The sequence below is a fragment of the Venturia canescens genome, chromosome 4 (genome assembly GCF_019457755.1).
Source record: "Venturia canescens isolate UGA chromosome 4, ASM1945775v1, whole genome shotgun sequence".
NCBI classification, from domain to species: Eukaryota; Metazoa; Arthropoda; class Insecta; order Hymenoptera; family Ichneumonidae; genus Venturia; species Venturia canescens.
This window is the reverse complement of record NC_057424.1, coordinates 21,207,593-21,221,159: the sequence shown is the minus strand read 5'-3', so window position 1 is coordinate 21,221,159 and position 13,567 is coordinate 21,207,593. Positions and strand designations below refer to the sequence as shown.

At 38.9% G+C, this 13,567-nt stretch overlaps 2 protein-coding genes across 4 annotated transcripts in view; both read left to right on the top strand.

The window, feature by feature from the left end:
• The first annotated feature begins 661 nt into the window (after nt 1–661).
• On the top strand, nt 662–5,585 carry LOC122410209 (late secretory pathway protein AVL9 homolog). 2 transcript variants are annotated; one of them, XM_043418328.1, is made up of 10 exons: nt 662–783; nt 863–1,089; nt 1,276–1,473; nt 1,606–1,834; nt 2,288–2,477; nt 2,558–3,128; nt 3,204–3,338; nt 3,523–3,911; nt 3,990–4,078; nt 4,255–5,585. In XM_043418328.1, exons 2-10 carry the CDS (start codon nt 1,021–1,023, stop codon nt 4,461–4,463), a joined length of 2,079 nt encoding a protein of 692 aa, XP_043274263.1. In that variant the 5' UTR covers nt 662–783; nt 863–1,020; the 3' UTR covers nt 4,464–5,585. The 2 variants fall into 2 exon arrangements, with proteins under 2 accessions (XP_043274263.1, XP_043274264.1); XM_043418329.1 differs by lacking the exon at nt 662–783 and having other exon boundaries at nt 792–1,089; nt 2,579–3,128.
• Nucleotides 5,586–6,144: 559 nt separating this feature from the next.
• The window catches only part of Tlk (Tousled-like kinase), a 32,439-nt gene continuing 25,016 nt past the window's right edge, over nt 6,145–13,567 (top strand). Inside the window, exons 1-3 of one of the 2 annotated variants that reach the window (XM_043418319.1) lie at nt 6,145–8,273; nt 8,985–9,350; nt 13,179–13,264. In XM_043418319.1, coding sequence (XP_043274254.1) covers nt 9,320–9,350; nt 13,179–13,264 — 117 coding nt within the window. In that variant the 5' untranslated portion in view covers nt 6,145–8,273; nt 8,985–9,319. The remainder of the gene's footprint in view (nt 8,274–8,984; nt 9,351–13,178; nt 13,265–13,567) is intronic. The other variant, XM_043418320.1, reaches the window with a different exon arrangement.

Below are 13,567 nucleotides of genomic sequence, written 5' to 3'. Positions count from 1 at the left end.
TTTTTAGTAAATAAAAAATATCATTAGTATTATCTTCTTATGAACCCCAAAAGCCAATCACCCAATCATATCTTTCATAATACCCCCCGGTACATGCTGCCCTCTGTCTTCTGTTTATAGTATTTTTAATTTAGACATGGAGTATCAACGAATGGAGCATCACTGCACTCATATCACAATGATTTTCGCAGTCTAGCGTCGAGTGCAAATAGCAACCTTGAATCCCGGAAAATTTTCTAATAAGCCAACTTGTCATATCCCGTAAATTATCAGTGTCTTGTTTTTTCGAAAATGAACGAAGATGATATTATTTATCCTATACCGTCGATTACCATCGACTATAAAAATTGAATCTCAAAGGAGTTGTACTCAAAGGAGTGAATGATTTCTTTATTCATCATAGGTTTTTTTATAAGTTTTCTTTATAATTCATATTATCCTGTATAATGAATTTCCTGTATCCATTCAATTGTCAATATTTCAATTTAATTCATTTTTTTCCCGTATTCTGAAAAAAAAAACTACCTTATCGACAAATTTCGAAACATACATGACATCTATCGAACAAATTGACGAAATTTCAACTGTACTAACCCACGGTACTAACCTCAAAACTCTCCTGTATATTTTGTGCTGTTCGGAATATAATTCTCGTGAATCGTCACGTCTTCGCTGCAAGGATAATGCAGCGATGGTGGTTTTTTCTCTTATCATACACACGTTTAGATTCGCCAGAGTATGGCGCATGTCGATTCGTCTGCTACATCGTTCATCGGGACAGAGGTACAGAGTTCGTGTTGAGACGCGAGAGGCGGAAACGGTTGCGTTCATAATAAAAAGGGGGTGTTTATTCTTCTCGTAGTTGTCATGAAGTTTGACGTTGATTCTTACTCCAAACCATTATATTTTGACGTTTAGTAATAATGCTAAGCTGAGAAATCAAAAGGAGGAAAGAAACAATAACAGAAACAAAAAAGTACGAGTGGTCAATGCAGTGTTGTCTTAAGTAGGTGAAAAATAATGGCAGAATCCTCGGGACCGATACTCCACGTTATTGTCGTAGGTTTTCATCACAAAAAGGGTTGCCAAGTGAGTCCGAATTTTGAATTGATTCCCAAAATCTTCCATTTTTTTCCTTTTCGTTTATTTTGCGTTTAGTCTGAACTTTTTTGTCAGAACCTAAAACGACCTAAAACATTATTGATTTTTTTCTACTCGATTTTTTCGCTTTTTTCTTCGTTTCTTAAAATAATAATTATTTTTTTTTTCTTTCAGGTGGAATATTCATTTCCTCCCCTAGTGCCGGATTCACCCAACGAATGCCCATTAGGCTGGAAATACTTGCCGACTCTTGCTCTCCCCGACGGCTCACACAATTATGACGAAGATACTGTTTATTTTCACCTTCCCAGTCTCATTGATGCTAAGCGGACTGTTTTTGGTATTTCTTGTTTCAGACAAATCCCTGCCGAGGTATAACTCTTATATACAAATATATTTTAAACAAATCATTCAGGATTTGTTGTTTTTCCAACTTCATGCTATTGAGTTATTATAATTAATACAAAATTCATAAGTCGTGGAATTGAAAATTTTCTTTTTCAGAATTTAATCAATCGTACTTCAGACATTACAAGAGGTACAGTACAAAAGTCTGTGTGTGTTCTTAGTACTTTGCCACTGTATGGACACATACAAGTAAAAATGGCTCTTATAACTCACGCCTACTTCGAGGAGCGAGATTTCAGCAAAGTTTCTTTGCTGGAAGACACTTACCATCATTTGAACGCTTGTATAAGCGCAGACAGTCAAATTCCACCGCAGGTCTTTGTCGGTGAGTGACTTGCAATTTACTCTTTAATTTTATTTTCAGAAACTTTTTTGTTTATCAGAGTTAACCCTAAACTTCTACAATGGAATATTCTCTCAACTCCCACAACAGGGTAACCTCATCTTTTCGAGTAAAGCTCGTAATTTTCACGTTTTTTAATACTTGTTTTTTCTACTCAGTTTTATGTATTGAATCTCCATCGAAAGTAACTGTATCATACATTGATAACTCCATTATCAAAAAACGAAGAAAATTGTCTAAATTCAACTCCACTATCACATATTTTATGCTAAAAAGAAGGGATGACTGCGTACCTTGTCGTGGGGTTCATGGATAAAAATGAACAGTTTTGAAAGTATTTCCTGCAATGATTATCCAGCTATCATTGAAATCAAGCTTGTCGTTTTCCTGATTTCCAATTGATTTGGTCATGAAAAATCTTTCATCTGATTCTAGGCCTATCGGCGAGAGATTTTATACTCCAATTCCGTCACAAAGCTCTGTTACTGTTCAAACTATTGTTACTTGAGAAGAGAGTAGTTTTTTATCAATCACCTGTGCAGCCATTGTGCGTTGCCATATTGACTCTTCTTTCCCTGCACCCTGGACTGATCGAAAATGGTTTGAGGGAGTCGGCTTGTGTCAAGTATGTTGAAAAAGAAAAATACTATGAGTATTGAAAAACGTTCCTCGATGCGCTATTACTATTTTTATGGGTTGATTAAGCGTTATCCCTTTGTTTTGCAGACCATCGAGACCAATGTCGCCGATACCCAATTTCGACGAGGAGGAGAAGGAAGAAGAAGGAGAAGCAGGTTTAAGGGTTAACTTCAACGAGGAAACTAGTGAAAATTTTGTGAAGGAAAAACACGAAAAAGTCACTGATAGAACGAATGAAAATTCTCTCTGCATGAATGACAATAAAACGATGGAGACAATGGAAGGAAAATGTATCGACGATTTGACTTCATTGACGAGGAAAAATAACAACGAACACGAAAAGAATCATGGGAGCAAAGTAATCCTCGTTGAGAATGGGGAAATACGTACAAATGGTGATAATTATGACACTGTCATATCAAGCAACGCGAAATATTCACCAAAAATACGTGAAAATGTACACAGAGTTGCGAGCGGAAATGCCATCAATTTAGCTATGGGCGACGTCGTTGATAATGTACTTCCACGTGATACCAGCAGTGATGCCCTTTCCGAAGCTCGATTGACATCTAATTTGACACAAATCGCTAATGTCAATGCGGGCAACTGCGGCCTACCGTTGAATCTTTTCACCAAAGTCAGTGTATATGTTTCGATTTGATACTTTTGGTTTTCTTATCATTATCAAACTAACGAATGGACTTGATTTTAGGGTTACCTCTGCTTGCCATACTTGTCTCTGCCCTACCTCGATCTCCTGGGTGACGTAAATGTTAGCGGCTACATCGTCGGAGCTACGAATGTGTTATTCAAACAAAAAAAACAGTTGATCGATATTTTGATCGAGGTAAGAAACGACTCTATCTGCAAATGCACAAAAAGAAGACTCTTACCAGCGAATTCAATATTTAATTGGTAACGAAATTGAGATGTTTAACACGCAGAAGTGAAAGTTCTTACGATGTAAATTAAAAAGTTCTTGTAGATTTTTTCAAATATTTTTCCTTTAAAAATGAAACGCAATCAAATAGGTCGAGAGTGCGAGAATCGAAGCAAACGATCCGGAGCTTCGTCGTCAATTACATTTGACAACGGAGGATTTGAGATTCGCGGACTACGTCGTTCGTCACGTGGCTGAGCCGCGGAAAGACGTTTTTCTTGACGGAGTCGGTTGGGAGGGCGGTGACGAATGGATTCGCACTCAGTTTCGCGTCTACCTCCTCAGCCTTGTTAGAACAACATTGCAGAACGATCCACGACAAACCGACCATTTCAACTCGGCGTTCATAAATGCGTGGCGAGCGACAAACAATTACAAAAGTTTGTCTAAAATTGAACAATCGGAGATTAATAAGATCGAGCCTGGTCATCCGTTTGCTGGACAACTTTCCGTACAAGATATGAAACTCAGGCTATCGCAGTAAGAAAATTTGCCTCGAGGAAATTCAATAGCAAATTAACCGAAACAAAATGATATTTTATTTTTATTTACTTTCAGTACGATGCAAAATACCGAAGGTGGTCGAAAAATAAATCAAGCCATGATGACCACCGGAAGAGCGGTCGCGACCACAGGAAAGGCTGTTGGTCAGTGTTGAAAATTGCATTATTTTATTTTATTTACCATTGTTTAACCTCACGCCAGATTTGATGAAACTTTATTCGACCATTCTGCAGAAATTTTCCGTTTAAATGCTCGTCACTGTTAGACGAGACCTTTACGAGCGTGAGTACTGACAAATATCAATATGAAAAAATTACAGGGGGCGCAATATCGCAGGCGAAGGGTGCATTCACAAATTGGTGGAGCACTCTTACGACAATCCAACCTTTGGATGTCGATTTGAGAAACGACAATCAACCGGAAGAGACAGACAAAGTGGAAACAAACAGGGAGGTGATCGTAGTTTCAACGGAATCGAAGCAGCCGGATGTCAGTAACTCGGACGGCGCAATTGTTCATTCGGACTAACAGAACTCTCGAATCTCTAAAAAATAATATTAACAACGTCAAGAGAAAACTTTTTTGTACAGCCGTGAGAATCGTTATTCCATTTTTTCCATAATACGTAATATATGCATGTAAAATTTTTATTCCGATACTTCGAGGTAACATGTCGTACTTTATTTGTTCATACCGAATAATTAGCAGGGTATTATTATTATTAGATTTTTCTTAAGATTGTCTAGATTTTTATGGAATCATGTGATTATTTATTTCGTACAAATATTTCTTTTCAATTACTAGTAATAAATAGATTTATGATTTAGACTAGAAAAAGTAAATACTTGAAAACGCGAAAGTGAGCCGGAAATGAATGCGAAATTGAATCTCTATGAAAAATAATTAACTGATGATCAAATAATTACATAAACAACTTCCCACAATACTTTTTTCAAATTGCAGTTCGATGTTTTGTTATTCGCTAATAAATGCTAAAACGAAAACTTCTTTTCGAGATGAAACGAAACAATTGAATCGCGGAAAAGTAAATCAAAAGACGTTCGAAAAACATGTCATTTTTCGAAAGTTTTTCTCATTCATTTATTTTAATGAAAATGTGCTACTTAAGTTATTTTCAAATCTTTTCAACCGAAGGAAACGGTGAAACTGTATAAAATTGAGTAATTATTGAATCGATTCATTTCTGCATTAACCGCATGCGACTGAGATTTAAAAAGTTTTGTTCGCATCCAAATATAAATGCTCATCAAAAAATGCCATCGTAATTTATAGTCATCCGTTGTTGAACTTTATATAGAACCATATTTTTATTTTATTTAAGATAGGCCGTGAACGTGATATATTTTATTGCTCCTGAAACATTGAAGAAGAATTTAGTATTTAAGAGTCAAATCATTGCTCCTCGCCCTGCATAAAAACGTACTGGTAATTTTTATTTACCGAAATGTCTGTGCGAATTGAATACTCGCTGTACAATATATACATATATATATATATATAGATATAATACACATGAAAAAGAAGAAGATGAATATACAGCGTGCAAATTTCGCTCAACAAATTTTGAAGGGACGAAAATTGATGAAATTTCCATATGGAGGAAACAATAAATGTTAGCGCCCACGAAAATGTTTGTGTTTTATTTTAGCCCGTAACAATAATAACAGTAATAATAATTATTATTTTACAGAATTTATAGAATAACAGAAAATCTTATTTGTTCAATGTTAATGATTCGATTAGTTTTTTATTCAGTCTTCAAGGAGAGAAGGGAAGAAAAATAAAAATTCAAATGTATTTTTTATCATCTCTATACATATCCGGTGTCCAATGCGAAACAGGTGTGTAAAAATTATGAGCAATTTTGATTCATTCTAATAAATGTGTAACGATACTGCCGAGATTAATTGATCATTCGAGTAATAAATTACAAAAGTATTTTATGGATCGTAATTCAATGAGGCATAAAAAAAGAAAAGTCATTGTGGCGTAAATAAGAATGGAAAACGGATTTAAAGAACGCGATAATCGCAGCGTGTCGGTCTGCCCTCTACCGTTTCGCCGGTTCAACTAATGCGAACACTCACACTCACCACTCACCCTCTCTTTCTAGCTGTCCATGACTTTACCCCCCACTCCTCGGGCTCTCATGTAAAGCCACTCGGGGCATTGTGTGCCGGGAGCCCTCGAGAGATTCGCGTCGGGTTTAGGCTCTCTTTACTAAAAACACGGTGCAACACCCCTCCTCCTCGTCCTCCTCCTTGCCCCCTACTCCTTCTTCGGGAAACCTTTGAAATTCGCGTGCCCGACGAAAGATGCAGGAAATAAGGAACTTTGGGCCGGTTAGTGAGCGACAGACGCCATCTTTCGGATGCCGAGTTTTTCCTCTTTCATCTTCGCGACAAGAAAATTGATAATAACAATGAAAGAAGAATTGAAATAAAAAAAAGAAGGAAAGTGAGCAAACAATAAATGAGTAGCACGGCACCGTTCTTGAATTACGCGTGTGATATTTAAATAATACGATTTATATACGTGCACAATTTAAACACGTAAAAGGAAGAAAATAAATCATCGTCGTTGTGTGAAAATTGGGGCAAAATTCATTCACAAAAGATATACGTGTGATATCTTTTCTCTTATTTCTGACACACTATGGAAAATTGGAGCTCGGTGTATACTCCGATGAATGGTGGTCAATGAGACGGATGAGTAGACGAAGATACAAATTTCGAATTACAATTGTGTCAATAAACCCAAAGATAACTAGATGAAGAAGATAAAAGTGTTGTGCTGCTGTTATTTCAATTAATCGTCAACTGTGGATCTTGATCGTGAAACGAGAACGTTTTTTTTCCAATCATCTCCGAACCGAGAGCAGTGTTATAAAACAAAATAACTGTTTATATTGAGTGAAAAAAATCTTAGATACCACGAAATAATAGCGCAATGAAAGAGAGAGAGAGAGGAATCAACGGCTGTTTATAGCATAGCGAAACATGGACGGGACGATTTAGACGAGATACGCTTGTCGTTGTCGATCTATCTATATCTTTCTCTCTGTCTGTTCGTGATGTGGTGCCGTGTAGCGTGAGAATACAGAGGTTTTTAACACACACAAACACATAACATACTGAGACTTTATATATAGGCGTAGTATTTTCTCTCTTGTGTTTTCGACCGTTCGTGGTTTTCGTGAAAGAGACAACATCGAGTGCCGTTTTTTTTAATCCATGTATATATATCCCATTCTTTCTCCCAGAAGGTTTCGATGATTCTGGTGACTTGGATTTTCTTAATGCCCTTCGGATAGTGCGAATAAAAAAGTGGATAGGAGATAAAGAGGGAGGATTTATTGTGATCGCTAGAAGGGCTACGCGACGACGGGAGGAGGGGGAGGAGGAGGAACGCCGCAGGGGGGGGAGAAGGAAGAAACACACACGCGTACAAACGTGAGGAAATAAAAGGAAGGAAAAAATTGGAAGAGGGAGAGAGAAATACGAGAATAGTGCACAAGTGTGTTCAAAAGTCCGCTGCAAACGGCGAGTTTTCTTTGACGACATGTCAGAATCGTTTTCTTGTATTGCTATCGGTCTTCATAATCAAACGATAATTTGGTTAAATTTTGAAGTCGCGCCGGGAATTCCGTAAAACGAAGTGTATTTAAAAGACATTCGAGAGACTTATCAAAATCAAACAAAAGTGAAGATAAATCAAACGATATTAAGGGAAAAACCAAAAAGGAAGAAAAATCGACCTATCGATTCTTTTGACCCTCTCTCATTCTCTCTCTCTCTCTCTTCCCCCGTGCCCCTCCCAACACGACGTTTCTTAATGGTCGACATATATGTATACATATACATATCTATATATATATACTTATGCTATGTACGTATGTATACAGTGAGATTTTCTCGTTCATCATCTGCTTCTCGCACGGATGATTATAACCTCAAAAGTTTCGGCTAATCCGCCGCCGCCACCGTCGTTCACAGTACCGCCACCCTCATTCCCTTTCCCAGTGCATCGCGATTTTGTCATTTGGTAAATATCTCCTTTCGAGGTTATGTTACAGTTTTCCTTCACTTCACCCTTTTTTCCTTCGTTCACCCGAGTTTATCGACAAGTGCGCGAATCTTTTAGTGTGTGTCTGTGCTTCGAAGGAGAGGGAGAGAGAGAGAAAAAGAGAGAAAGTGAATTATTTTGTGAATAAATTGGGTTTTCGAAGCCCGATAATTTTTGGAAGAGTAAAACAATCTCGTACGAGACGTAGACCGATCTCAATCGGATTTTACTGTTTTCAAAAGATCGAAACAGGTATATTAATTTTTTTCAACAAGATTTTCACCGCGTTCTTTTTTAATTTTTCTATCACGGGTAATAAATTTCTTCAGTTATTTTTTAAATCCAAACAGTAATTACTATTTGGATCAGAAATTCCTGCTAATCTCGATGTTTACCGGCAATTTTTATATCAATTTTAATGAGCTCATACTTTCCCTTTATGCGACTATAGCAGTTCGCTCGAAGTTGATCTTTTTCGAGTTTTTTTTAGTTGAAAAGATTCTGTAATATTCATTTTCGAATCATTTTATGTCTTGGAATTTCCGCTCTTGCGGTTTGAGGTTAGAATACTCGGTTGTCATGTGAAATGTCTTTGGGCTAGTGAAATTTTACGAGATCGTATATGGAGTAGTTTTTCGACAAAAATTTTTGGATTGACCAAGAGAATCGAAACTGAGAATTGCTTTCAAGGGAAATTCATCAGAAAATTAGGGTTATTCGTAACAAGGGTTTGGTTCCCTGAGGAACAAAATATTGATTTAGCGTTGAACTCCTGATAAATTACTAAAATTGGTGCCAAAAGTAAAGCATTACACAACAAAATGATAGTCAAAATTTGAAACGTAGGTTAGAACATGGCTCGAATGTCAAACGTAACAAATATAGAGTTTTCTTCCTCTAAAAACACAAGAGATTGTTCGTCGAACATCGGCATGTCATGAAGTTTTTCATTTCTGTTTTTAGAGAAGTGCGGCGGAAGAAAAAAAGTGTGACAAGACACCGCATAAGACAATTGCGTGTGTGCGTGACCCATATTTAAAAATTGTTTTTCTTTTCTTTTTAACCCTCTTCAAAAATGTGTTTGCCATATTTGAGCAAAAGGAGAGAACCTCTCAAAATGTACACTCGTGGGAAGGAGAGCCTCGTTGTGACATAATAGAGGCTAAAATAAAAAAAAATCCTACAAATAAAACGGTAAAAGGATTATCAGTGGTGTTTATTCAAACAAAAAAACAAGCGTAATTGAAAAGTTATTGTAAAACTCAAGTGTCAAGGCCAGTGCAGATGGATAAACAGGGATGACTGATAATTGCTGGAATTCTGGTGGTGGTAAGTATCGTTTATCAATTTTAATTTACAATTTTTATTGTAGCATTAATTTATTCCCATCAATGGTAAATAGTTGTGACGCCCTCCAGTGGAATGTCTTTCCTCCATGAAAATCCATTCGTCATAATCAATGACATCCGGAACCAACACTACGTTATTTTCAATATTGAGCAATAAAAACATGTACCTGGACAACTCTGTTATAAGCAAAATTAATCTCCGACAAAACTAGAATCACCTGAGTTACAAAATTTGATTAATTGTTTGAAAAAGTTGGAAAATGTAAAAATATCTGCTGAAATTGAGCGATTGATTTGGAATAGAATACAATTGATCCGAATCTTGAACTTTGGAAATGAGTTACGCAAAAAGTTTAGAGAAAATGTAATGATCCAAATGAATATTGTTAACGCCTGATAAAACCAGTCTTTGAATGAAAAATGGCTCAAGATAATCTACAAAGAAATATTATTTCTCCATAAATCGTTTGCAAATTCCAATGGGTGATAATTGTGTAAAAAAGCGTCATGAGTCACGTTTGCAATTGAGAGTATTGTTGCAACTAATAGGAAAAAACTTAAGAAATCGATCAATGTGAAATTTAACATGCAAAACGACCGTGCTACATTGAATTAAGCAGCATTGTTGTCGGTATCGTTGCCGTCATCATCGGAATTAATGATGAACAAAATAATAATAATAAATCACTTTGACGATTATCCACCCGAAAGGAATAAAGCAAGGACAAATGTAAAGAAAAAAGAAATGAAGATGGAGGCTTGAAAAATTGTAGAAAGCCTCAAGACGAAGTAAAAGTTGGATAAATTTGAGAAAATTCAATCGTTGCGATCCAAACGAAACAATGTTTATGAGATTTTTTCGAAAGTCGGAAGTGGAAATAATCAAGATGGCGCTAAAACTGGCGTCCTTGAAAGAGACGGAGAGACCGAAAGAAGAGAATCACGGGATGCTCGGGATGGTGTGGAGTGTAGAGCAGCTTTGTTGGTTGCGTTTCTGCTCGTGTCACGTTCTTCGTATCTCCGTCTCTTTCTCTCCCGCGCTCTCGCACTTGCTTTTGCTATTTCTCGTCGGCCATCGGGAAAATTCGTTACTAGAAACGTTTCAAAGCGGCCATTGATGACAGAGGACGGTTTTTTCGCTGAGGTCAAATTTGTCGCTTCACCGAATATGATAATTCTCTCTTTCACGTTCTATTCCCAGTTATTATCGAGCAAATATTGTTCTTGCTGTTTCGATTGATTAAGTATACTCAATTCACTCGAGTATTTGCGATTAATAAACATGCAAAAACCGAGGAAAACTCTCGCCGTCGGTCAGAAGGAAGGAGACGAGACGCTAGAAAATCGAGGAGGATAAGAAACGAGCGCAATGGCGACGAGACCGAGAAAATAGTCATGAAAAAGACGAGGGCAGGGACGAAAGGGAAACAGAACGAGAAGGAACGAAGAAAAAAAAGACGATAACAAATGAGTAGAACAGAAGAGAAGTACGGGAAAAAAAAGTTCAAGTAGGAAAAGAAGGAGGTCGTGTAAGGGGAGAAGGCTGAGAAAAGAGAGAAAATAATGAAGTGGACGATGAAGAAGACTCGAAGAAAGAGAGAGATGGAGAGAAAGTAGAAGAGAGTGGAGAAGAAACCATCGAGAAGGAACGCGTTAGAGGGGGAGAGAGAGAGAGAGAGAGAGAGAAATAGAGAAAGAATCGAGTTTAGTAAGTAGCAAAGCCACCAAGCGGCGAATGTCGACACTGCGCTTCAGTTGCTCTCGTCTCATTTTAAATTCCGATCCTCCCTTTCGCCATTCCCACGTATTCTCATCTTCCTCGTTCTCTCTCTCCATCCCTTTCCTTCGCGTCTTCCCCCCGCTCTGCTTTCCCTCATTTCAGCACTCACGCCCAGCACTGCACTAAATTTCTCAGGTAAAGTTGAGAGCCTCTGTTCCCCCCTTCGGCCTCTCTTTCTCTCGATTCTCGTTACAATTGCGCACTGCACCCTTCTTCAATCTTACCGCACGTTCAACCGACCGGGCAATATCCTCCAGAGCTAACCAAACGTGCAAACATCGACTTGAGATTTTCCTCGCTCGGAGTCACACCAAATGAGCAAATCCGACAGTTTACCGAGAAGAGGAGAGGGCCACAGCCGAACCTCTCCAAGTCTCAACGCCGCCATCTTGTGCTCGCGAACGAAAGAACCACGAAATGGCGACTTCGAGGTCGAAGATCCGAAAAGCAACGAAATTGAGGATGGCAAATTGAAAGAGCGGGAACGTGCCGAGCGACGAGGCAGACAAATTAATCTGGAAAGTTGTACAATCGGCATGAAAATGGGCTCGGAACGGCAACTTTTGTTTGCATGTTTCTGCCCGAGGTCGCTCGATTCGACTCTTGTCTTTTGACACGCCGTCCAACTCCCTATTCCCAGTGGAAAGCGACACCGGGAGCACCAAAATATCATGTAATCCGATAAACTGAACGAGGAAAAAAAAAGAAGAAAAAAAAAACGTTGTGCCGGTTACCGATCGAGAGCCAAGCGAAAAGCTCCGTTCGAATGAAGTTATTCGTAAAACGAGGAAAAAGCTTGAAAACAATATTGAATACAGTGGAACAATCGACAGATATTTCCAGGGCTATTGGTACGGCGGTAATTGAATTCGCGAAGAGCCCCCTCGCGGTAAAAGCCTTTTCCGATCCTCGCGCATCCCTCCCGTTGGAAGATTATTCAAAAAAATGGAGCGAAGCTGCACTTTGAAATTTGCGAAGGAAAGCGCATTAAATTGATCGTTAAAGCGGCCAATGGGACGATAAGAAATCACAAACGACCCGATCCATTTGCCCAGATTATTATTCACCTCGATTAGCAATTAAACAGAAATTTACAAGTCCCCTGAGGCGCCACGATTACGAGCCGATTTTGAGAACGTCCGTTAGCGCGCTTACAGTTTCTTTTTTTCTGCTTTTTCACGTCGCAAAGATCAGGATCAAATTTATTTGGGCTGGCACACTCGATGGACCACTTGCCTCGGGAATTCTATCGGCCGCCGGAATCAGCACACCCCCTGAGAATTTTAGGCGAGACCACCCCACCCTTCAACCCCTAGAACTACCCCCCTACAGACATATATCTTACGATATATATGTTGATACACGACTGTACACAGACATGCACGTGTAGCGGAGCGAGAGAGAGAGAGAGAGAGAGAGAAAGCAGCAAACGACTATTCCACCCAAAGACCACACTACTCCGCATCCGGTTCGTGTATTGATTTCCGAGTTGAACGTATGACAAAGGTCAAAGGGTTGAGTCGCTCCTGTGCGTTGTTAAAAGACATAAAAGCGCGCAAGTATGGGAGGAAAAAAAATGAAGAGGAAATCGGCGAGTTTTTCACGCCTGCGGCTCGTCCGGTGAGGAATTTTCGTGGAGTTATGATGAGAGTCGAAGATGTATGGTGTGACAAAAAACCATCGATCGAGTCTCCCGATTCGCTTGAGATCGGAATCGAACGAGAGATTTTTCGTTCCCGTATCAAGGAGCAGGAGGAAACTTGGCTCGTCGATGTAAACGCGTGAAAACGTCGATTTCCATGGCCGCGACGGACTTGTCACCGTCACAGTTTGCTTTCTCAAATGCGTCCTCTAATCTCGGTGGCAACGTGCGCGGGATTTCTCGAATCGCATGTTGCCACAACTGACCTCACCGTATGTTTATTTTACAAAGTTCCAAATGAAGCTTCGCTAAGGTCACCAGATAAATCAGCACGTCCCGTTTTTCTGAGAGGCTACATTAGTTTTTTTTTCCTCGTGTGTTCCCAGGCGCTGGCGTCAAGATGGAGCATTTTCAGGCCACCCTGGACCCCAGGAAGCAGGAGTTATTGGAAGCCCGCTTTCTCGGAGCACGGGTGAGTCCAAAGATTTATTCATTTTCGTCGTACGCCTCTGCTCGTTTTTGTCCTGCTGACAATCGAATTTACTCCCGACGAGATTGGCTCTCTTTTTTTCTTCATTTATTTTTATTAATTTTTTATTTTCGTTCTTTTTTCTCTCGGATCGTAAACACGTACATACGAACATGTATCCGGAGAGCACGTAACATCTTGAGTGTCGGTAGACACCTACATTGTTATTGTTATTATTTTCTAATGACGAATGACTTTCACCGAGTTGGAAAGAGGCAAACGGGGCCGTTACAGGATTACGAAGTA

Excerpts from the sequence above, each read along its gene's own strand:
- LOC122410209 (XM_043418328.1), top strand. The coding sequence starts at position 1,021 with ATGGCAGAATCCTCGGGACCGATACTCCACGTTATTGTCGTAGGTTTT. Across the intron at positions 2,478-2,557 it reads AGGGAGTCGGCTTGTGTCAA|CGTTATCCCTTTGTTTTGCA; the intron begins GTATGTTGAAAA and ends GGGTTGATTAAG. Across the intron at positions 3,129-3,203 it reads CGTTGAATCTTTTCACCAAA|GGTTACCTCTGCTTGCCATA; the intron begins GTCAGTGTATAT and ends ACTTGATTTTAG.